This window comes from Syngnathus floridae, chromosome 6, assembly GCF_059516105.1.
Source record: "Syngnathus floridae isolate MCC-2025c chromosome 6, RoL_Sflo_1.0, whole genome shotgun sequence".
Taxonomy (NCBI): domain Eukaryota; kingdom Metazoa; phylum Chordata; class Actinopteri; order Syngnathiformes; family Syngnathidae; genus Syngnathus; species Syngnathus floridae.
The window spans coordinates 12064031-12087282 of record NC_142418.1 but is presented as its reverse complement, the minus strand read 5'-3'; the positions used below and the strand labels follow the sequence as shown (position 1 = coordinate 12087282).

At 42.6% G+C, this 23252-nt stretch overlaps 2 protein-coding genes across 3 annotated transcripts; one reads left to right on the top strand and one right to left on the bottom strand.

Annotated features, from left to right (window-relative positions):
* Window positions 1-390: 390 nt before the first annotated feature.
* On the top strand, window positions 391-6215 carry bhlhe41 (basic helix-loop-helix family, member e41). Its single transcript, XM_088379011.1, has 5 exons — window positions 391-616; window positions 698-764; window positions 875-982; window positions 1080-1191; window positions 2293-6215. Exons 1-5 carry the CDS (start codon window positions 555-557, stop codon window positions 3195-3197), a joined length of 1254 nt encoding a protein of 417 aa, XP_088235137.1. The 5' UTR covers window positions 391-554; the 3' UTR covers window positions 3198-6215.
* Window positions 6216-6871: 656 nt separating this feature from the next.
* On the bottom strand, window positions 6872-19904 carry rassf8a (Ras association domain family member 8a). 2 transcript variants are annotated; one of them, XM_088379010.1, is made up of 6 exons: window positions 19512-19904; window positions 13074-13270; window positions 10434-11227; window positions 10014-10211; window positions 9565-9709; window positions 6872-8491 (listed from the first exon to the last, which is right to left on the bottom strand). In XM_088379010.1, exons 2-6 carry the CDS (start codon window positions 13174-13176, stop codon window positions 8370-8372), a joined length of 1362 nt encoding a protein of 453 aa, XP_088235136.1. In that variant the 5' UTR covers window positions 13177-13270; window positions 19512-19904; the 3' UTR covers window positions 6872-8369. The 2 variants fall into 2 exon arrangements, with proteins under 2 accessions (XP_088235136.1, XP_088235135.1); XM_088379009.1 differs by having other exon boundaries at window positions 13074-13273; window positions 19512-19903.
* Window positions 19905-23252: the final 3348 nt, after the last annotated feature.

Sequence of the window (23252 nt, the reverse complement as noted above, 5' to 3'; positions counted from 1 at the left end):
GGGTGTGTTTGACAGTGTTAATTTTAAGTGGAAGGGATGTAGAATTTAAATCACACGTGACCCGACGACAACTCAATTGATTTGGAACTCATCAAGCATGTGCTCGTTTAGTTGTCGCATGAATCAAGTCTCAGAATGATTTCAGCCTCCAGCTGTTGCCTCACCGGCTGTGGCTGCAGTAACACGCACAGACGCAAGCGCGCACGCACGCACGGACACGCACACGGAGCAGGTTTTAGCGGACTTTGTGCCGTGAGAATACACGTGAGTGGGAAGCCGTTCCCTCGCTGAGTCGCGCGTGCGCTCTTGTTGGCCACAGCGGCAGACGGAAGGCGGCTTTGCGAAGTGGCCGCGGCATGAAGGGAGGGAGTGAGGGAGGGAGCGGGTGCTGGAGGGGGGGCGGCGAGACACATCAGCCGCGGAGGGAGAAGTGGAGGTATCAGTGTTAGGCGGCGCAGCTCCAAGCAGAGGACACGCACACCGTGTGCACCATCAGCCGCGCGCTTTGTGGAATAACAAATATTTGTGGCAAGAAAAGCTGCAGGAGACACCTGATGGATGAAAGAATAGCACATTTACAGGAAAGACACTTCATGGAGCGCGCAGACTTTCTGGGGTGAGCGTGTTTTAAACTCTTTTTGCCAAGTCTTAAAAAAACCCAAAAAACAATGTTTGACTATTCCCACTTGTACTTTAGGGTGGACTACCCCTCTCTGTACATGTGCAAATCCAAAAGGGGAATAAAACGGGAGGATGGTGGCAAGGTGCGGAAATAGAAACATTTTAAAACGTGTTTTCATGATTTAGATACCTTGTTGCAATGGCTATTACGTAACTTTGGAACCCACGTATCGCGTCTTGTTTTTTTCCACAGGACGCTTATAAGTTACCACACCGTTTGATAGAAAAAAAGAGGAGGGACCGAATCAATGAATGTATCGGTCAACTGAAGGATCTGCTGCCGGAGCATTTAAAGCTGTCGGTAAGATCAACTTCTAAGAAGTTTAGAGTGCGTGGATAGGGAAAATGTATTTAAATATTAGACATCATGGACTTGTGTTTTGTGTCCATGCACGCAGACGCTGGGCCATTTGGAGAAGGCGGTTGTCCTGGAATTAACCCTGAAACATTTAAACGCATTGACTGCAGTCACGGAGCAGCAGCACCAGAAGATCATTGCTTTGCAAAACGGTAAGATCTATACGCTTCGCCAAGCCTAATCGATTGTGTACATAGGTGTGGTGATAAAGCACGCACAGTGGAAAGAAACAAATAATACTTGCACGCACGGGCGCCACTCCGAGTGCAGCAAACGCCGCACGTGCGCTGACACTTGTCGATCACGTGTTGTTGTCCTCTTTACTTTTTTCCAAATATAATCTTTTGTGCGAAATTGCACTTTGTATCGAACTTAAAATTGGTATACATATTGATCTTGCCCCACGGTTGGACTCGTTTTGACATTTGACAAAAAAATAAATAAATACCCCATTGTGTTTCAACCTGAAATTTGATGACTTTACTAGTGCATGCAGATAAATGGCAGCGATGGTGGGAATTCTAAAACGGCGAAAATATACATGTGATGGAACGAAAAGTTTTTTTTCATTCCCTGGTGGTCTTTGGATTGGGAATGTCAACATGTACAACAGGATAAGAGTGGTCATACATACTGAACATAAAAAATATTTTTTTTTCCTGTCAGACATGAAAGATGACATTTTTGATTTATGGTGGTTCAAAAATATTGCAGGACTGGTTTCCAAAAGGTATATTTCAAATCCTACAAGTCTTCCCTTATAAGTCATCCCATAGGAGTCCGATGCACTTTCTGCATTGTCTGCCATGTTTTCATACACTCCTGGAAGGATTCTTCCAGGATCATCTACAGCTCTGTCATTGTAGCCATCATGTTGTCCGCCACATTTTCAAAAGGGAATTTTCTTGATGACCCTCCTTGAGCTCAGATGTTCGGGGCATTGTGAGGTAGGCACATTGTCATGTCAACTCTCACTTCTTACCCAAATGCTGCTGGATCTCTTTTTGGATGTGCTGGCTGATCATCTGGGCCATACTGAAGGGGAAAACTAGAAGTCTGGGTTTGAAATTTATGTTTTGTGGGCCTAAATTTTTCAGACACACTTCAGGTGTTTTTATCCAAAAACAAGTGATGGATAAAAAAACAAATTTTTTGGGAGAAATATTATTTCAGAATTTGAAGCATACAGTACAATGCATGCAAAGAAAGTGAAGAGCATTAGGGTTAAAACGCGATTATTTTTGTTTCAACAGGAGACCGGTCAATGAAGTCGTCCATTCACAGCGATGCAGAAGCTTTCCACTCTGGTTTTCAAACGTGCGCCAAGGAAGTCCTCCAGTACCTGAGTCAGTTTGAGAACTGGACAGCGCACGAACAGAGCGGTGCCCAGCTGGTCCAGCACCTCCACAAGGCCCTGGCCCGGGTTCAATCTAGCACACTCTTACCCCCGCAGCAGCAGCAGCTCCCCGTCGGTGTCACACCGGATGGGCACAAAGCCGACAACCAGGCCAACTGCGTCCCGGTCATCCAGAGGACCCAAGGCGGGGATCTGACTGAGAACGACACGGACACGGACAGTGGCTACGGGGGCGAGGGGGGCAAGGACAAAGAGTGTGAGCACAGCAACACCTTGCAGGCAGCCAAAGGTGTGAAAATCAAGCAGGAGTTTGGAGATGATCGCCCGGCCAAGAAACCAAAGATGAACTGGTCCGCAAATGGCTCGGGGGCTGCCGATATGGCGTTGATGAACTCGCTGATGGGATTAACCGGAGTGGGACAGCAGACACCAATTTGCATGCCTTTCTACTTCATCAACCCATCAGCCGCTGCCTCGTACATGCCTCTTTTTGATAAAAGCAACATGGAAAAGGGCATGTACCCAGCGGCGGCCCTGGCCTCCCCCTTCCCGTGGCTGTACCCTGCACAAGCGTCCGCAGCTGCGGCCGTAGCGGCCGCTGCGGCCTTCCCGAGCTTGTCGGCGCAATTAGGCGCTTCATCTCCGTGCGAGGACCCCCAAATCGACGGCAACACCCACGAGCCCGAGATGAGCTCACCCGAGGACCATGATGAATGTCCTACGAGTGACGAAGGTGACGAGGATGAGGAGAGTGGGATTCAGCGGCCGCCTGACCAGTCGCCAATCTGTCAAACCAGCTAACTTGTCTGGGTCGGATCACCTTCATCTTGGAGGCCATACACTCTCATATCAGATGCATTTGTTGTGTGAATGCTGAGAGTCAAGCACCCCTAACTTAATAGATAATAATATTATATTTATTATTATTATTACAGATTGCATGCTCTTTTGAGATCTTGGTCTTCTCACGCATTGCAAAAACACGCACAAAAAACCCAGACTAAACACAAGTTGCTCCCGGAGTCAGGATTTGTCACGTCACTCATACTTCTTTCCATCTAGCAAGAACTTTGGCGCCATCTTGTGGTTTTGCACACAAAATATGCGAATAGGTGACCCCCACCCCACCTCCTCCTCCCAGTTGATGGCAAAGGTTAGGTTCTACTGTGGATAGGAAACCAACTCAATATTTCAATGGATGCTTGTTTTTCTCTATTTGCCCAATGATTGCTGGTGACGAGTCCGCGTGTACTCCGTCTCTCTAAATCAGTGGTTCTTAACCTTGTTGGAGGTACTGAACCCCACTAGTTTCATATGCGCCTTCACTGAACCCCTCGTTAGTGAAAAAATATTTTTTTAAAATTCAAGACATAGATGTTTTTTTACTAATGCACAAAATGAGCTGTGCATGAACATCACCTTGTTGAAAGAACAAAACAACACAATGCATGAACTCGCAACAAATTACATACTGGCAAATCAGAAGCTACACGATAAAACAGGCTTGTTCGGACCTCCTCAGTGGGGGCTCTGTCGAACCCCTGAGACCGACTCACCGAACCCCTATGGTTCAATTGAACCCAGGTTAAGAACCACTGCTCTAAATTAACTGACATACACACTGAAGCTCACCTGTGACCCGAATGAAAATAATGGAACTATTATTATTCTATAGCCACTAAATGTGACACTCATTCAGAATGGAAGTCCAATTGTTTTTCCCTGGAATGTTTTTTACTGAGAAACAAAGATCATCACACTTAGTCATCAGCCACACACAAAGTGACAAGGCTGAACACATGGGGCACTGAACCAGATTTTGATTTTGAATGTCGCACAGTCAAAATCAAAAATTCCACCTCATATCAAGATTTTGCAATAAAAATATCATTTTTAGAAATGATAGAAATATGTGTATCTTGTTTTACAATACTACTTTATATTAATAATTGCAAATGTACCTGTGGCTAAAAAGCAAAGCACGACAAGTCTGTTGCCGCAATACACGTGTTGTCAATGGCGATCATTGCCAAAAATCACTCAAATATTCACGCTGACTTATTAATTTCTTGTCCATTTCATCTTCCTGAGTCACAGTAATCAGTTTTCTCGTTGACAATCGCACCATGTTGTTTAAAAAAAAAAAAAAAAGCCACTTCGATAAGAACACCAGGGGTTGCAGTTGACCCATTGCAGCTCGCTGGTTAGGTGCACAAAGGTCAAGCGCCTAGTGTGCGGGCCAGTCATAGTCAAAGAGCCCAGTCATATTGCTCTGATGTCATCCCATAAGGGGTGTGCTTGCACAGTATGTTAGACTGTGTTGCATTACTAGTTGACAAATGTCGTTGCATCTCTCAGCATTCACACAATTTGTAAGGTAATGGCAATTTTTGAGGATGTAAACGAATATCAATGATATGGGTCTATGGAGTAGATTTTTGTGTATTATAGCTACCTTGATGGAACACCTCTGACTGTGTGCCTTTTGCACTTATGCTAGATTAATTAATCTGAATGCTCATCGACAATGATTGGCAAAACTGTTGTGTTGCACTGCAGTTAGTTTTGTAACCGCTTTGATAAAATATTCTCAAATGGCAGCATTGATGTCAAATTTTGAGCACTACAAGTGCAAGTGCGCAATATCCCAGCTTATCTCTTTGGATGTAAGACGTTGCGAAGGACGTCTGACAAGGTTTGGAACATCTCGCTGCATCTGCTCAGACTGTAAATATTCAAACCCGGTTGAGAGTCGGGTAAGTCAAGATGTAAATGTGCACTAGATGGCCTAGATGGCCACAATACCTCACTCCCAGCTTTTTCCGCGGGGTACTCTGAGAGACATTATGGTTCCTCTTAACACAAATATTGGCTACACAAAAAAACTCACACAATCGTCATATAAAAATCAATCAAAGTGAATGGCAGTTATATATTTTTTTCCAGAGTCAGTCATGAGTAGGCTCATTCAAGTCCTCAATTGCCGCACTGGAGAAGCTTTTCCCTCCACAACGAGCTGCATAGCCAGCGTATTGTAAGTCCCCCAACTGAGGCATTTCTGCATTGAGATGCAGTGAGGCTCTTTACCTCCAGGAAGCAATGTAGGATAGCACCTTATAGATCTTTGATATTGAATGTACCTGTATTTTCCAAGCTGTTAACATTTGTAAGTAGGAAAAGCGTTTCTCTTTGAGATGTAAAGTGCACTTTTTTTCTGCTTTTACCTCCAAATCCCCAAAAGTCATTAAAAGCCAATAAGTAATTGACCTTTTGTGTTGTTGACTTGAATCAAACATGATTTCAAGACAAACCGGGATCAGGCGTCATATTCGCAATGGAGTGGGAACTCTTGTCATCTGCCCAATTTAGCTATTAGACTTTTTGATCATATATTGACCCCCACTACAATACGCTTCTGTTATACTGTTATGTAAAATGTTTTTTAATGAAAAAAAAAAAGCTGTGTTCACATGACTGTCATTTGAGAGCAATTCCTGCAACTTAAGTGACATTAAGCGTTTTAAAAAAGTTTCTCATGTGATTTACTTTGTATTTTGCAAACATGATGTTGCTTTTGTAGTTTTCTTCAGCCTGGTTAGCCTCAAATTGGTCATCAACTGTTATAGAAAGTGGCATGTATGTCTGTAAATATTTTTTGTGAATGTACTATGAAAAGTCTGTCAATGATGTAGATGTCTATGATTTTTTTTTTAAAGAAAAAAATATTTCCCTGAGCAGGTGTTGCACATTTTGTTGCTTTTCACATTATGCTGTTATAAATTATTGCTGATGAATTGAAAAATAAATGTCAAAACTCAACATTGGACTTTTTCTCTTCAATTGCAGAATGTCTGCTGTGGGTGACGGCAATTTAACAGGTGATAGGAAGCCACAAATCCTGTGGGGGACTTTAAAGTTTGCAACTACAGGTAAGTCTGTGTTGTCTTCAAGTCAAGTCAAGTTCATTTATATAGCCCTAAATCACAAACAAGTCTGAAAGAGCTTCACATATACAAAAAGTTGACAATTCAGACCTCGGCAGACACGTTGAGGAGGTGAAACACAGTCATGCAGCTCCAATCAAGATGACAGGTCATGCTTTAAGAATGTACATAAGCCTAGACTTTGATCCCAGCTCATGTGAGAGAAGGATGATGAAAAACAAGGGGCCCAACCTAGGGGGCCACCTCTCCCCTGATACGATAATTTGCAACTCAAAAAATAATTAGATTATCGTGGATCTTCTAGTGGTCAATAAAATGGGGTCAGCTGATTTTGTCAATAAATAAGTCCAATTAGTAACAAATTATGACATGTTTTTTGTACCCTCACATCACAGTGTAGCATAAATAGTTAAATTCAAAGATGCGTCATTCTCGTGAAAAGTTTCACCTTTGAGTAAATATTTCCATCTACTGGCCAATTTGTGAAACACACTTGCACAGCACAAATACTCAAAAAGATATAGCTACATATTTTTTAAAACTTGTGTCAGACGGTTTTATTGAGTCATGCCATTATCTCATCAACAGTTACAACCGTACCTCTTTCAAGGCGGAATAAAAAACAAACGTGGGTACAGTTGACATCTTGCAAATCTCAAGAGCATTGTAAACAGTGATCACAGCTACTTCGTACATCTCATCACACAAATGCACACAAGTAGGTTTCCTTAAAGTAGAAATCCATCCTTATTTATAAGTTGATACAAAACAAGTGTAATTTAAAAATAAGCATGTCATTTAAAAATAAATGTAAGATACGTATATGTTGGCTATCATGTTTCTTATGGAATTTGTGCAACGTGACAGATGTTAAGACTGCAAGAAAATTCATTGTCCAAGTAAAGCATAAAGAAAGTTATGAATGGGTTGAATATTAATATGGAATATTTTACAACAAATAAGTGGTGATAACAGTAACAATGTGGAGAACACTTGCAGACTTATCCAATCTCAAATATTCCCTATTAACTATTGACAAGAACAACGTTCCTGGTTGTTGCCATGTTATCAGGGCAGCAAACTCTAACCACCAAACTTATTTCTTCAATATTACCACCATAGCTTTATTTTCATCATTATCATCACCTACTACCCAGCGAATACATTAAGGCACTTTGCTGTGGTTAGCAGATGAGATATAATCTAACTTGAACACATACGCACATTGTACATTAAAGAGCTGTAGCATGCCACAAGTGATTCACTGTACTATTGGTGCTCTTTATGTACGGTATATGGCTATAAAAACATCACAATCATGCGCTCAGAGCTGTTCATCTTTGGCCACAAGGAATAAAACATACAAGAACAAACGAATAAAAAGTTTTGGAGAACAAGTGACTTGATTTCATGTAGCCTATCCCACTGCAAGAATAAAGACACTGCATTTATCATTGAGGGAATGTGCCACTTGATTAGCTAAAGAAAACTTTTGTAGAAATAAACCTATTTATGCATAGTTTTAACAAGTAGGAGTTACAGTCAACTAAATTATAATTGCTTTTCTTATATCCTTCATAGTTTAAGTCAGTCTGGCATCAGGTGGAGTAAATGTGTTCATTGCATAACTACTAAATGGATATAATTTCATCAATTCACATTCATTCTAAAAAGGGCAGTTTGGAATTATAGTACCAGCAAGAAAGCAGTATAAAGCCTTCAGGAGCTACTATAGTGAGTAAAACTATACATTACTTGGTTGTGTTTTAAAAGATGTCCAGGGCGGCCTGGGCCATGGTTAGAAATGCTTCAAAGTGCATGCTTAACACGAGACCTTCTTTGTGTGCCAACAAATCCTTCACCAGCAAAGTTTTACACTGTTCCTTCGTAAGTGGTTGCCTCGTTAGACGACACTGTACGTGTTTGTGTTTTTGAGGTATCCTGTGCAAAGTGATCCAATTGAAAAAGCTCCAAGGGGAAATGAACCATTGTGCTCTAGTCACCGGCAGCACAGGAGTGTGGTGGAGCCTCAAACATAGATGCCCTCTGGGTTGAGGCCGGAGCTGAGAGGACTTTTTAAGACCCGGAGATGGCCGGACAACGGTTGCAGGGACACGGGACGCTTCAGGGAGCCGGTTAGTGGAACCAAATCTGAAAATGGAAAATGGAACTGAATGCAAAATAGGGGAAATGATTTTGCAGATGAGAATACTTTCTACCTTTGAATTTCACGACAATTCAAATCCATTCATCTCTTTTCTATAGTTTACTACCATGGGTTTAAGTAAAGACAATTGCAGCAAGGCAAGAATTTTAACAGGATTTAACAATTGTGACTCCTGACATTCAGATAATAATTAAATGTGTGGTGACGTCAGTGCAACAGCGACAATTGCTTCCAACACAACGAGGTGTGCTCATTTAGTCTTTGGTGTTAAACTTCATAGTATGGTAAAGCCTGTCTGTATTTAACCTCTGTTAGGTCTCTAATGCTGACTGAAATGGGGCAGAAAAAAAAAAAAAAAGTGATAAAGTGCTGTGTCAGCCCTCTGATTGACTGATTTGTGCAGCGTAGCCATTGGCCAGCCTCTTGCTTCCCTGTGACCCTCAAAAGCGTCATCGGTAGGAAATGAATGGATGTTTTCAACTATCAGCCATCTTCCCAAAAGATAATGCAATTTCCTAACACATGTCTGACTGTTGGCAAATAATAAATCTTTAATTGATCGTGATTGAATCCATGTAATTCAGTGCTTTTTGTCTGGCAACATTTATGGAGGATGACAGTACTGTGGTCCAAAAGTACTTAGACAACGTGTGTGAAAGAGGCTCGCGAGGGTAAATGAAGAACTTGAAGTCAGCGCTTCTGACTGTCGGCATTGAGACGAGACGTGCTAACTATTTGTGCTACGGAGCACTATTCTGGCTAAGGCACCTTGTACTCTCGCATATGATTACACTCTAATGCATGTCTCAGGTCAAACCCATTGAAATAGGTCAAACATAAGTGAGCCTTGAATCACTGACTGCATGCCATTTCCCCAAGGTCTGCTCTCTGTTTGACATTTAACAGTGACAGGTTATATAATGCTGAAAGCTCTTATTATTCAATGTAGGTGAAGATCTTTTACTTAACTGAAGATTTTTTTTTTTATCCTTTACAGAGCATAGATGAGTATATTTGTCAATACATAGCCACCAATTAAACCAGGGACGGATATTACCTATGACACGATTGGTGCTTGTACTTTCGTCCTCCGCAGGTTCAGCCGGCAGCACTGTGACCTTGGTGCCGGTTTGCTTGATGAACTGCTGCAGGTTAACCTGCCTGAGCTCCTTGGTTAGCTGTTCCAGCTCATGCTGCATGTCCTTTCATGAAATAGTATGACATCATAATGACATGGGAAAGGGGATAGGGGGGATATTTATTCATTGTGGTGGTAAAGGAAAATCACAGAGTAGCTTTGGGGCTCTGAGAGTGACGATATTTTCTGTCTCTACATTTAAAGCATCAAGTGAGCCAGTTGGGGGAACCCTATCCTCAGATCTTAAGCATAGATAGAGCAAGCATGTGGTTGCATAACAATCCACTACATCATAAACGGAGGAATATTTTTATTTTGTTAGGAATTTAACACTAAAGGAGAAAATAAAATTCACCCATTGATCTCACCTGTAGTTTCTTGGTGCTTTGTCCTAGTGACCTGTCCACAGCTCTACTGCTGCTCTCCATCTGGACAGCTTGTCTCTCTTGTGCTTTCAGTTCTGCTTTGAGTCGGAGCACCTGAGCTCGAGCCTCTGCCTCGTTGAGCCACTCGGTCTCCTGACGCGCTCTTTGCAGACGCATCTCCTCCAAACCACTTTCGACACCCTGATGGGACAAGAGACAAATAGAACAGAATACTTGAGCATATTTCATTTAGTATGGGACAGAAACCAATTTGTTTTAAAGTACTTGGCAGATGATACCAATGGCTGACAGAATGTTTGGTGAACCGTATCCATGTTTATAAGGTTTATATTCAGGTTTAGAAGGCTTACTGTGATTTTACCAAAATGTTTTTGTTGACTAAGATTGGACAAGAACACACACCTGCACCATTGCCATTTTCGCTTCAATCTCCTTTTCGCAGCCCTGCAGACGACCATGCAGCTCTTCCAGCCTCTCCTCCAACTGCCTCTCACTCTCCAGCTCAATCTGCAGCTCAGTGGTCCAAAACTCCTCCTCCTCCATCTCCACCTCAGTCTTCCTCAGATGCTTCTCCAGTCTCAAAATCTCCTCCATCAGACCCCCGCCCGAGTCCCCGGTGCAGCCCGGAGCTCGTCCCGCTCGCACCTCGGCCCAGGCTTTGAGCTCAGCTTCATAAACCTCTAGTTTCTTCTCCAGCACGCTCAGCGTTTCTCTCTGAACGCCCACCAGTCGAACCAGGTCCTCCGTGCGACAGGCCCACAGGCCATGGGATGCGCTCCCAGTGGCTCCTCCGGCATGATGGTGGGTCCCACCGTTTCCTACGTGAAGTCTCCTCTTGGCTTCAACTTCACTCGCCCGCCCACCGCTCAGTATCTCCCTCAGACCTCGGGGCGCTCCTGTAAAGGTGAGAGACTTGCGCCGAGGCTCACGGCGACAGAGGGAGCGATCGTTGGGATGGTGAAGCTTTGCGAGTGGGGGGAGGCTCTGTCGATGAAAGCCGCGTTCAGGCCCCCTCAGAGGGGGCCCTTCCGAAGGGGGGCGTTCAGTCAGGGAAGGGCCCGTGCGAAGCAAAATCAGCTGAACATCACCTGCGTATTGACCCCACGTATTCAGAGAGGCAACTGGGCTCTCATGAGGGGCTAGATGGCGCTCTGTGTCCCGCCATTTTTCTACCAGCGTGTATCTTCCAGTCCGACCTGCCAGGAACACAATAGAGAGCCGCTGTAAAGATTTGCTTCAAGGAATTGAGCTTTCATATTTGTAACTGTGCACATGGACAAAATATAGGCTGGAAAATTAGCAGTGCTCAACACCACGTGACAAAGCATTTGTGTTAAAAGAAAAGGAAAAGGCAGAGGAGGGGGCTCTGCTTTGTCAGCTTGGCAGGGGAGAAAGGGATGAGTCATACTTTCCCTCCTCCAACCCTCTATTTGTGGGAAGTGATGTCAATTCAGTCTGTTCAAGCACTTCTATTCCTCACAGAGCCATATGGGTAGGGGGGGGAGGGTTGTGTTAGTAAGAACTTGCAAATAAAGCCACCACTGAATTACAGTTGGCAGATAGTAGAGGCTGATAGACTGAGAAATGTTTTTTTCCCTATTAGATGACAGATAAATGCGTTGATGAGTGTTTTACAATACACTTTTCTGTACCTTTACTTTTGTTTCATACCAAAGGACAAACATTTATATGAATTGGCCCTGGGCAACAAAATAATATTAACCACTGTCCAGTGCTAACATGTCATTCAGCAAAAAGCAATTTACTAAAATATTGGTGTTGTCATGGTGGGGGGGGGGGGGGGGGGGGGGTTCAGTGTGGCTATGTTGTGGACATCAACTCGTGATTATATCACTTGGCTAGCTGCTTGACGCGTGTACGCAAGGGCAGAGAGTGCAAGTTCTGGAAAATCTGTTTATGTATTCCCCATACTGTGTTTCTGTTTGAATTTACTCTCTCAATTACTTGGACAGACTATATTGACGTCATGCAAATGTTCATTTGCAAGTTGCACTGCTGGATACCGACTGACTATAATTGCAATTCTTAAAACCAAACGAGAACACCAAAGTAACAACAAAACATAACCTTCAAGCAGCTGTGTTGTGATGGAGAGCTAAATCTTTGAAGAGCCTGGAAGTTTCTTTGTACACAAAATCAGTAATCCATAGATAATGAAGTCAGCTGCATTGAAAACGGGATCACGCTATCTACACAAAAGTAGAGTGAAAGTAAATTATGTCTGTAGAGAAACTAAATATGAGGTTGACAGGGCACTGTAATCACATTCCGATACAGTTTCACTGTGAGGCGCGTATGATAAGAGGTTGGATTCCCAACTTGCTGTGGTATTGCATGCACACAGAGTGGCTAACACTTGGAATTACAAAAGAGTGGAGCTGAACCACAAACTAACAAAGACAGTACAGATTTTACTTATTCTCACATAAAATAAATAAAGTGGTATTTGTAGTATATTTTCTTTCAATCAACTTTAAGTTGTAAGTGGAAATAAAAAAAATGCTGGCGGTAGTTGGAGACCAATGTCTATACCACAGGTGTCAAACTCAAGGCCCGGGGGCCAGATACGGCCCGCCACATCATTTTATGTGGCCCGCGAAGACAAATTGTGCATCAAATTCGTGTGTCATTACTAGAATTGCAAATTGTCTTCACTTTTAATGATATATATTTTTAAAATATTTGACCAGGTTTTACTCATCTGATTTGAAAACGAGTTATTTGTCAGTTTGTTTTGTAGCTTTTACTGTATATAATATGAGGTGCTCATACATTTATTTGGGTTGACAGTCATAATGGCCCTCCGAAAGAAGCTATGACTACAATGCGGCCCGCGAAAAAAATTTGTTTGACACCCCTGGTCTATATAGTACACTTATCACCACAGTTGATCCATCCATTTTTTTTTATTGGCCGTATTTAGTCTTCAGAGGTAAAAATGAGCAGCTAGACTACCAAGAGGGAGGGGGGGGGGGGGAAAACCCACCAAAGCATGTGGAGAACATGCACAGCTTGTCTTACCTATCGCCTGAGCCAGCGCAATCACCACTTCCTGGCAGGTGGTCGCTTCAGTAACCCCACACACGACCCTTTGAACTCCATCCACCCAGACCTTGAGCTCCATTGTGGGTCAAAATGGACAAGGCTTACTGTGATGGGTTGGCCCCAGCATTCTTGAAGACATCAGAAGCCCAAGGGCAGCCGTGGCCCTTCTGCTGCTTCTTGGGAGGAAACACAAGAGGAAACAGGACAAAGAGGATATGCTCAATGATTGGTTGTCTTCAAGTTGAACTCATACGGTTGTTATTTGGTTCACGTTATCATTAGGCGGCTCACTGTGAAAATACTGAGTCCAGTCATCTCCTTTATTAGTCATGCCAAAACCATCTGGCCGCAACACTGTTGTTTTGCGCTTAAAAGGTACGTCGTGTCTACTGAGAAGCAGGAAAATAGTGCCAATAGACATCCCCAGGCCCAGATCCTGCTTTTGTAAGAACTAAGAAACCATGAGGTCAGAAAAGGAAAACTGTGTGTGACATAACAGAGAATGAAGTAGCACAAAAATGTTTTGTTGCAAAACAGGAAGGTAGAGCCAGGGGGGATCACAATACAAGGAAATGACAAATTCCTTTGTTTTTAATGCCACTGTTCCTTGAGCTAGACTAATTAAGCCCCTCTGCTCATCAGAACACAAACAAGCTATGATGCAAAAAAATATAACCAAAGGAGAGTGAAAACACACTAATACTTTTTTGCATTTACTTACAGAAAGTAACTTTGTCGATAAAGTGTACTATATTTTGGTCTATTAATGTTCATTATACTGATTAAAAAAAAAAAAACCTGAATTTACTTACCAGTTACACTGCACTTCGGTAATTTTTTTCACTGGATACTTATTCTTAATTAACCATCTAAAACAAATCTTTTATTGAGTCGTTATTCTACTGTAACAGTAGTCTTACTTGAGTACAATTGTTGGCTACACTACCTACCGCTGAGTATAACTAATCTTTCCACAAACTCCAGACACAAACACAGACAGTAAACAACCGCTGGATAAAATTAAAAGCATTCTCAAGCATGTGTTATGTTACACGAAGGTCAGTTTCCAACATAATGTGACGCATGGAACACTCATCTCGCGTGAGGGACTCTCTTTCAAGGACGTTGTACTTGCAGAGAATGAAAGGCATTGCTCCATAAAGCTATACCGGTGTCTCAAATGGTCTCTTTGTTCACCTCCCCTCCGCCACCCCCCAACACGCTGGCCTGGCCTAACCACAGAACTTCGCGTTTCTCGAGTCATTCAGCCACAGGCGTAAACATAAGTCACACAAGAACATAGAATTGAACAGGAGGATCCCTATTGGAGGCATTTGTATGTAGCTGAATTTGTGATTGTTGATTATGTGAAACTAATTGCTAATTTGTTGTGTCTTACTGCAATTGAGCCAAAATGGAGTACGGTACTTGCACTGTTCAATTTAAACATGGAAGAACAATGTGACTCATATACAAAACATCACTCTGCTTGATATGACTTTTGTCTATGGAATGAGGAGTTGAAAATACTAAGAGAGATTCTTTTACTCCGCAAGTGTAACCAACAGGCTAGAAAAAATGAGCACGTCAGTACCTCTTCATTAATTCAACTATGTTTACATTTGTTCATGGGTTCATATTTCTCACCAAGAACCAGTATTCCCCCCACAGTTTAAAACCGATCTTCATTCCTGGTTCTTGGGGTCCGGTGTCCTGCATGTTTTATATGTCTGTCCGATTGAAATCAGGATTGTTACATTATCCATCTGCAGAACTTCCTGATGATCTGAGAACAACAATTAAAGATCTCTATCCTAGATGTATGAACATGCTCGTAAGATGAACTCATGGCCCGGGACACTTTGAGTTCATTTTGTCTTTTGCATTGTTTAAAATAGTTTGTTTTGAATGGGAAGTTCCATCTCATGCAAACAAGCCACAGCTCACATTGCCCTGTATATTTTGGGGTCAATGCTGAACGGCTTTTGTTCCCATGACTAGTAGGGACAGCGCTTGAGGGTGTTGTCTACTCCTTGAGCCTTGAGTTAAAAAAAAAAAAAAAAATTGAAGACAGCCTTTGAGGAGTCAGCATCTCATCACAAGCCTGCTGCTGTCAATCAATATGTGGATTCACATACAAATGCTTTCCCTATAGTTCATCAAGGAAATGTAACTGCTGTGCCGGAATCTATGTTTACCAATTTAGACAACTGATTTAATGTAGCTCTAGGTTACATGACTTGCACAACATTGAGCCTTATCTGGGTGTAAAAAAAACCCACATTTGGTGGTTCTGTGGGGTGGCTTTAATCATTTGAATTTTTTCACTTTAATTTAGACTCCAAATAAAAGAGGCATAAAAACAGCTCAGGGTCACACTGCAATATTGTTTCCTGCCGGCAACCAAAAAAAACACAGTAACAGCTTTATAAACCTTTCTCATTATGGCTTTGATACAAAGCAGCCTTCAAGGATTAGAAGTGTGGGGGAAGGAGTGAAGAAAACGCACGCACACAATTATACAGATATGTTGACCCAGTGGATGCGATGAGTTTAGGGAAGACAGCAAAACACAGTTTAATGTGTTTTAATTAAATTTCTGTAATCCTAAAATTCAAACGATGTGATTTGCATTAACGCTTAGGTACTACTCCACTTAGATTCATAACAATACCAACGACGGAAACCCTGATGACCGGAGCAGAGCTTTGCGTGGCAGAGAGCCATCTTAACCTCCGCACGCTTGGTTTCTCTGGCTCGTCCAAGCCGCAGTCTGGGGAGATGCCCACTCGCTGATTTGTGCAGAGAAGTATTTCATGAAACTGAAGACGGCCTGAAATCCTTTGATATGATCAGCCGCAGCAAAACATGTAAACCTTCGTGAGCAAACGTGCTGTTGACTCAAGGTGAATTGCCACGAGAGCACAGAAGTGTGTGCTGTCTGTGTGCCCGTGACTAACCTCCAGGTCGAGTTGGCCGGGGTAAAGGCTTCTCCTGGCGGCTGCTGTAAACAACCTACCATATGCTTGTGTGGGTGTTTCATCGTGGCTTGCATGGTGCAATAACTCACACCTTAGGAAAAATGCTAGAGACTTTAGTGCAAGACCTTAACACTTGCACGGCTTTTTCCAGCGATTTACGCAACCTGGAGGGATATCAGGAAGATCGCTGTGCTGCACCAATACTGACCTCTCAAAAGAACTCTGATGCCCATCGTGAAAAAAAGCTAAATACAGTCTTGTTTCTATTTGACTTTGGGGGCGGAGGGTAATATGGCTAATTGGAATGTTTAAGAACTTCTCACACACGCCGGTATATCATACTGCTGACACGTTTAAACAATGGACCGTTTCTTACATTGTGGTGTAGCCCTGTTTAAATCATAAACCTTTCATTTTATTTGCCCTTCCTGTGGTGCAAGTGTGGTTTAGACTTAATAATCAGAAACAGAACCCAAGATGTAGTTCAATATCCACGCTGTGGTCAAAAGCTACAACTGAGACAAATCCGACTAGGGTACGGTCACGTGGATGGTTATGCTTTGCAGTTACTAGTATGCAAGTGATGGAAGCAGATTGGATTTTAGCCATTAGAAGCAACCAACAGAAGTTTCTTATGTCACTGCCAAACGCTTAAACAAAACCTTTTGCTTTTAACCTTCAACACATATTGATGGAAACTTAAGTTCAGCAGTCTGGGGAAGTCATTAGCGTATGTCTGCATACTAAGAATTTCAATAACTTCAGCGTGCGCTCAAAGGGAACAAAATAAGAAGGGTTTTTATAAAGATTTATACCACCAGTTTGTTTAGAATGCCCTCTGTGACGAGTAAACAATGGAGCGCATGGCAAAGACTGTAACCAAAAACAGGGACTTGATCCTAAAGAGCCAGCACTGATAACATCCCGAGTATACATTCCTAGCCAGTGGGAAAGCAACAGCGCATGACTTAAAGATAAGGATGCTATGGGAAAATATTCTCTGTGATCTTGGTGGTTTTGTAGCAGGCATTAGCTATGGCAAGGATGGGCAACTGGAAGCTGAGGACCACATGCACAACCACGCTCTTTGTTGCCTCTTGATTAAATTAAAAAATAATAATAAGATACTAAAATTAGATTATTTTTGTTAAATTGAGCAAGTCTGCGATTCACACATTAATAACCCAGTGGCATTGTGGAATATTAAAATATTCTTCTTTTAAACTTGTAGAAACTTTCATGAGACAGTAACGTCTCAAAACTGAAAATTGTTATCTGTGAAAATGGAACACATGAGGAAGCCCACGAGTTTGAAGTATTCCGTTTGGGCATGCACGAGTGTGTCACAACCAAAACAACAATGGCCCTCACAGTCCTCTTTTAGTGCTTGAGCTAATAAAACAAAGTGTACATTTACTGCACCACAATAGTGACGCAATACATAAAGTACTGTATATATTATTCTAAAACCATAGACAAGCATCCAAAGGAAAATAAGTTGACGTTATCATGTATGTTGCATTTCAATGATGATACTGTTACTCAAAATTGTGTATTTTGTTTTGCACATATAGTCACTCTTGGTGTAAAGGCATGTTCGGCCGACTTTGTTGCACGTTCCCACTTAGTGACGGTGTGAATATTAATGCTAATGGGTTGAGACTGTGCAACCTACTAACAACCAGTGAAGGGTGTAGTCTGCCCTTCATCTCAAGTCAGCTGGGTTAAGGTTCAGCTCTCTGAACGGGATAAGCAGTTTCGAAAAGGGTTAACTGTGGTCTCTTTAAATGCATGTGGTTATAGCCAAATGAGCAATAAGTATGATTTTATAGTTCATTTAATCATTGTAAACAGTATTTGAACTAGATTCTATGTGCTGTTCCAATATTTGAATGTAGGTCTTTGAGGGGAAAAACTAAATGCCCCTCTGCCTCTCAAGTCGATAATAAAAACTATTAGGCCCTGAAGCAGCCTCCTAGATGTCAACACTGGCAGCAACTCCAACATCTGGATGGCACATTTGGCCAGGCAATAATGCTGCTTTTGTTTCTGTGCCATATGCATCGTTTGCTGGCCAGCTTTGAAGAGACAGAAGGGGCGCAGCAGGGCAGCGAGAGGCCCCTGGACAGGGTTTAAATCTTATACTGTATAGCTTGCGCTACACATTTCTGCAGCTAAAACTATTTCATAGCAGGCTGTATAAAACTTGAGAATAATTTTGTCAGCATGTCTTTAAAGGTCCCCACCTCATATCTTTGAGTTAATTTTAAACAGTAATCTGCTGTTCTTTTATTGGTTTTGAGAGATCCTGGGTTGGAAATAAGCAGGATTCAAATGATCAAGAACACTATTGAGCTTCAGCAGAGCTTGCTGAGGAGCTGACCATTTGAACCTGGTGTGTTGGAGGAGGGAAACATCTAAAACATACAGGATTGTGGCTCTCGAAGACAGGAATTGGACACACCTGCCCTAGATACTGTTGCCTTATTGAGTGGCGATGTGTATTTAAGATTGCATTTAATTGGTCAAAATCAGATAAAAGCTGAAAAAGATAGATAGAGAGAGAGAGAGAGAGAGAGAGAGAGAGAGAGAGAGAGAGAGAGAGAGAGAGAGAGAGAGAGAGAGAGAGAGAGGAGAGAGAGAAGAGAGAAGAGAGATAGATAGATAGATAGATAGATAGATAGATAGATAGATAGATAGATAGATAGATAGATAGATAGATAGATAGATAGATAGATAGATAGATAGATAGATAATATTAATTTTGCTGCTGCTATATTTGTTGTTAAAGACACCAACTTTACAACTGCCCAAAGAGCACTCTAGGCAAACTTAGTGGCCAGTGTATTTGTAGCGTGTGTGAAAGCATCCTCTACAAAATGTACCCAACTTAACACAATTCCAGTTTTTGAAATGCATATGATTTTTTCCCCCACACAGACTGATTTTGACATGTTCTCTGTAAAAGACTAATTAATCATTATGGAAGGGTACTTTTAATAATGCAGGCCACTGTCCTCTGGTTCCTATAGTCTGGTGACTTAGGTGCACCAAAGTGAGTAAATGCTATGGTTATAAATTTTTGTACCCTCGTAAAACTATGAACTGGGTAAACCAAAAGACTCCCACAAGTTGGTTCTACTATTACAGCTCGACCTTTTAATGAGAGCAGATGTGATTCTCATTTCCTAAGCATGGACGGAGAGTAATAAAACAGCTACAGTACCCAGCACACAAAGACTAATAGTTTGTGGAAAATAGATGGACACTTTAATCATCCCAACCATGTAACGGTATTCGCTGACCTACGTGCAGTAAAGTTGAAATAGTTGCATCAAAGCCTCTCGTTATTGGTGGTTAGAGGCAGGAGAAATTACCAGGAGAAGCCTTTAGATAGACAATATTTCACTGTGATTTGCGCCACTGCTCTTACCTTTGTGGCGCAAAGAGGACTCGGCGCACTGCTCCTTTTGCGAAGTGAAGTTTGCAGATCAAACATTCGTAGAGGCGAAAATAGCGCAAATTGTATCCTTCTTCACTATATCCTAACAACTTGCGCCAAAGTGGTGTTTAGTCGTTTCGGTGGCAAAAACGACAAGGACGTTTGCGCTCCCCGTCCCAAAGTTTGAGTCAATTCACTCCGAGTGTGCTAGTGTTTTGCTCTTACGCCAGTGAACTGCGGGGAGAAAAAAAAATCTCCGCTCCCAGTCCCCACACTTGTCTCCTCTCTCCTGCAGGCGCACACATCGTATTGGAAGTGGGGCACCGCAAGGCATTGTGGACTGCTTAAAGGGAGAGGCTACCCCGAGCCACAACTCCCGCATGCAGGGCATCTGGTCACGGGAAGGTGTCCTGAACATCCACACGTACTGACCTTCAAGTCAGCTCACCCCACCTTAAGACACAATACCCACAAAAATCTTGTGTGGGAAAAAAGCAGTGCTTCTCAATTATTTTCAGTTACGCCCTCCGCAGGAAGAAGAATACAGTGGAGCCTCGGTTTTCGACCACAATCTGTTCCAGAAGGCTGTTCGAGAAGTGAATCGTTCGAATTCAGAATCATATTTTCCCATTACAAATAATGGAAAAACATTAATCCGCTCCCCCCCAAAAACACGCCATTTTTATGCATTTTTTCATTTGCGCATTTTTGTCCAATCGCAACTGCAGCGCACCGCCGAACGCGCAACCGTAGCGCGTCGCCGACCGCACAACTGCACCGCGCTGGTCGCATTATTGTGACAGAGCCGTTGCTGAAATTTAGAAAATATTTTTAAAGTCCTGATGTACTTTTCAAAATTTAAGTGGACCTCAGTGCGCAGGGAGCTTAATTTTGTCCGATCGCGCAACTGCAGCGCACCGCCGAACGCGCAACAGTTGCGCGCCGCCGACCGCACAACTGCACCGCGCTATTCGCATGATTGTGACAGAGCAGTCGCTAAAATTTAGAAAATATTTTGAAAGTTCTAATGTACTTTCCAAAATTTAAGTGGACCTCAGTGCGCAGGGAGCTTAATTTGGTCTGATAGCGCAACCGCAGCGCGCCGGGCGCTCAGTGTCGCATTGCTTTAGGAGCGTCTTTGTGTTTTAGGATGGCTTTACTGTTCCCACTTGCTTCCTTTGTAGGCATGATGAGAGTTGATGCAATCCTCTGAGTAACGAGAACGTAATAACGAACGGAGTCAGTTGGCATGCGGGTCCTCTTGGCTCATCTCGCGAGGGTCGACAACCGAATTTCGTCCGATATCCGAAGCAAACAAATCCCGAATATTTTGTTCGAATACCGATTTCTTCGAGAACCGGGACGTTCGAAAACCGAGGCTCCACTGTATACACATTGTATCCCTAACTTTAAATAAAATTAATACTAACTAACTAACTAACTAACTAACTAACTAACTAACTAACTAACTAACTAACTAACTAACTAACTAACTAACTAACTAACTAACTAACTAACTAACTAACTAACTAACTAACTAACTAAATAAATAAATAAATAAATAAATAAAAAGAGGCGGCTCGGTGACGCACTGGGTAGCACGTCCGCCTCACAGTTAGGAGGTTGCGGGTTCGATTCCACCTCCGGCCCTCCCTGTGTGGAGTTTGCATGTTCTCCGCGTGGGGTTTCTCCGGGCACTCCGGTTTCCTCCCACATCCCAAAAACATGCTTGGTAGGCCGATTGAGCACTCCAAATTGTCCCTAGGTGTGAGTGCGAGTGCAAATAGTTGTTTGTCTCTGTGTGCCCTGTGATTGGCTGGCAACCGGTTCAGGGTGCCCGATGACGGCTGGGATAGGCTCCAGCACACCCGCGACCCCCGTGGGGACTAAGCGGCTCAGAAAATAGATGGATGGATAAATAAAAAGAACATCACTGCCAGCACGGTGCAGCACTGGTGAGCGCGCCTGCCTCACAGTTAGGAGGGTGCGGATTCGATTCCACCTCCGGCCCTCCCTGTGTGGAGTTTGCATGTTCTCCCCGTGCCCGCGTGAGTTTTCTCCAGGTACTCCGGTTTCTCCCCCATCCCAAAAACATGCTTGTTAGGCCAAGTGAGGACTCCAAATCGCTCCTAGAGTGCGAGTGCGGATGGGCGTTCGTTTCTGTGTGCCCTGCGATTGGCTGGCAACCGGTTCAGGGTGTCCTCCACCTACTGCCCGATGACTGTTGGGACAGACTCCAGCGCGCCCACGACCCCCGTAGGGACAAGCGGTATAGAAAATGGATGGGATGGATGGATCACTGCTAGCTACTGTAGTGGATGTGCAATTACACTTTATTCTTATACAGAAAGATTTTTTCCTCAGGTCACTCAGGTTAGTTTGGCATAGAACAAAAAGTTTTTGGGGGCTTTAGAGTGCCGAGTTGACCACGGCACATGAAGAAATGACCACCTGCAACGTTTGGTTTAGGTTTCATAAGCTTCATGAGTTACAACATACCTTGTCGTATTTATTAGCAATTTTTGGATGGCACTCAGACGTCAGCAGCACAACATATTAAACCTGCGAGTTCACTATTAAAAAGTAATTCAAACAAATTCATACAGTCCTTATTATTCCTTATTATTCGTTTTTATCAAGGCAGATGGGGATTGGCAAATGACAAGCGATGCTTTTGAGAACCTTCTAAAACAGAAAATGATTGCCCCTCAGTGGCAGATTTGAATAACTACGGATCCCGTATCGAAATGAGAATGCCCCGATTTGAATCGAGAAGATGACACTTTTGGAAACTTTTGTCAAACTAGCCACTAAATACAGTTCTGCCCGTTCTGACCAGTTGCTTACTTCAAAAGGTGCACAAGAGGGAAAAAATAGCAATGACTCAATAATAGTCAGTCCCTAAGACTGGTTCTACTAAGTGTCCCATTTAGTTTTTTTTTTAGCATGAAACACATGCTGAGTTGGAGTTTAAATGTGCGGGTTAGCAACACAATCTTAATATGCAATGCAATATGACTATTGTTTGATTCACATTTTTGTGTGTGTTGTAAAAAAAGTGAGTTTTTCCTTTCCTTCATAATTTGTTTTTGGTATTTGGCTGTTTCTTCGTGTCCGGTGATTGGCTGGTGACACGTTTGGCTCCAGGTATACTTGAAAAGAGAAAAAATTGGTACAGAGAATAGATGGATGGATTTCAGCACAGTGGATATTTTCAAACATCAGAATCAGCTTTATTATGTTAGGGTATTTTTTTAAGAATGCAATCTGTCTTGTTGCCGATGTCAAACTACACACATGTAGCACAATAAACGTGTTGTGGGTGATTTGAGTTGTCTTGACGTGTCGCAGCCCGTGTAGTATGACATAATCCATGATCCCACGGCTGTCCGTCAGTTCAATGCGACTGTATTTTAATGTTGGTCATCTTGGTTTTGTTTTGAGGTATAGGTATAAAAAAAAGTCAGTTAGCAACCCTGTATAGAAAATAAAGCGATTTGCATACAAAAAAGAGTGACTTCAGAAATATACATAACATTACGACCTAGGATTTTTATTTTCTAAAAAAAAAAAAAAAAAGTCAACAAAAAACTATGCGCAAGACATACGGGCCCTTTATCTGCTTGGCCAGGCAAATTCGTCCAACGTTGTATTATGTTCATTTGTAAAAACAGTGGATAAAAACCACTGCATTAGCAGTAAGCATGCTTTATTTTAAGACGACGTTTTATT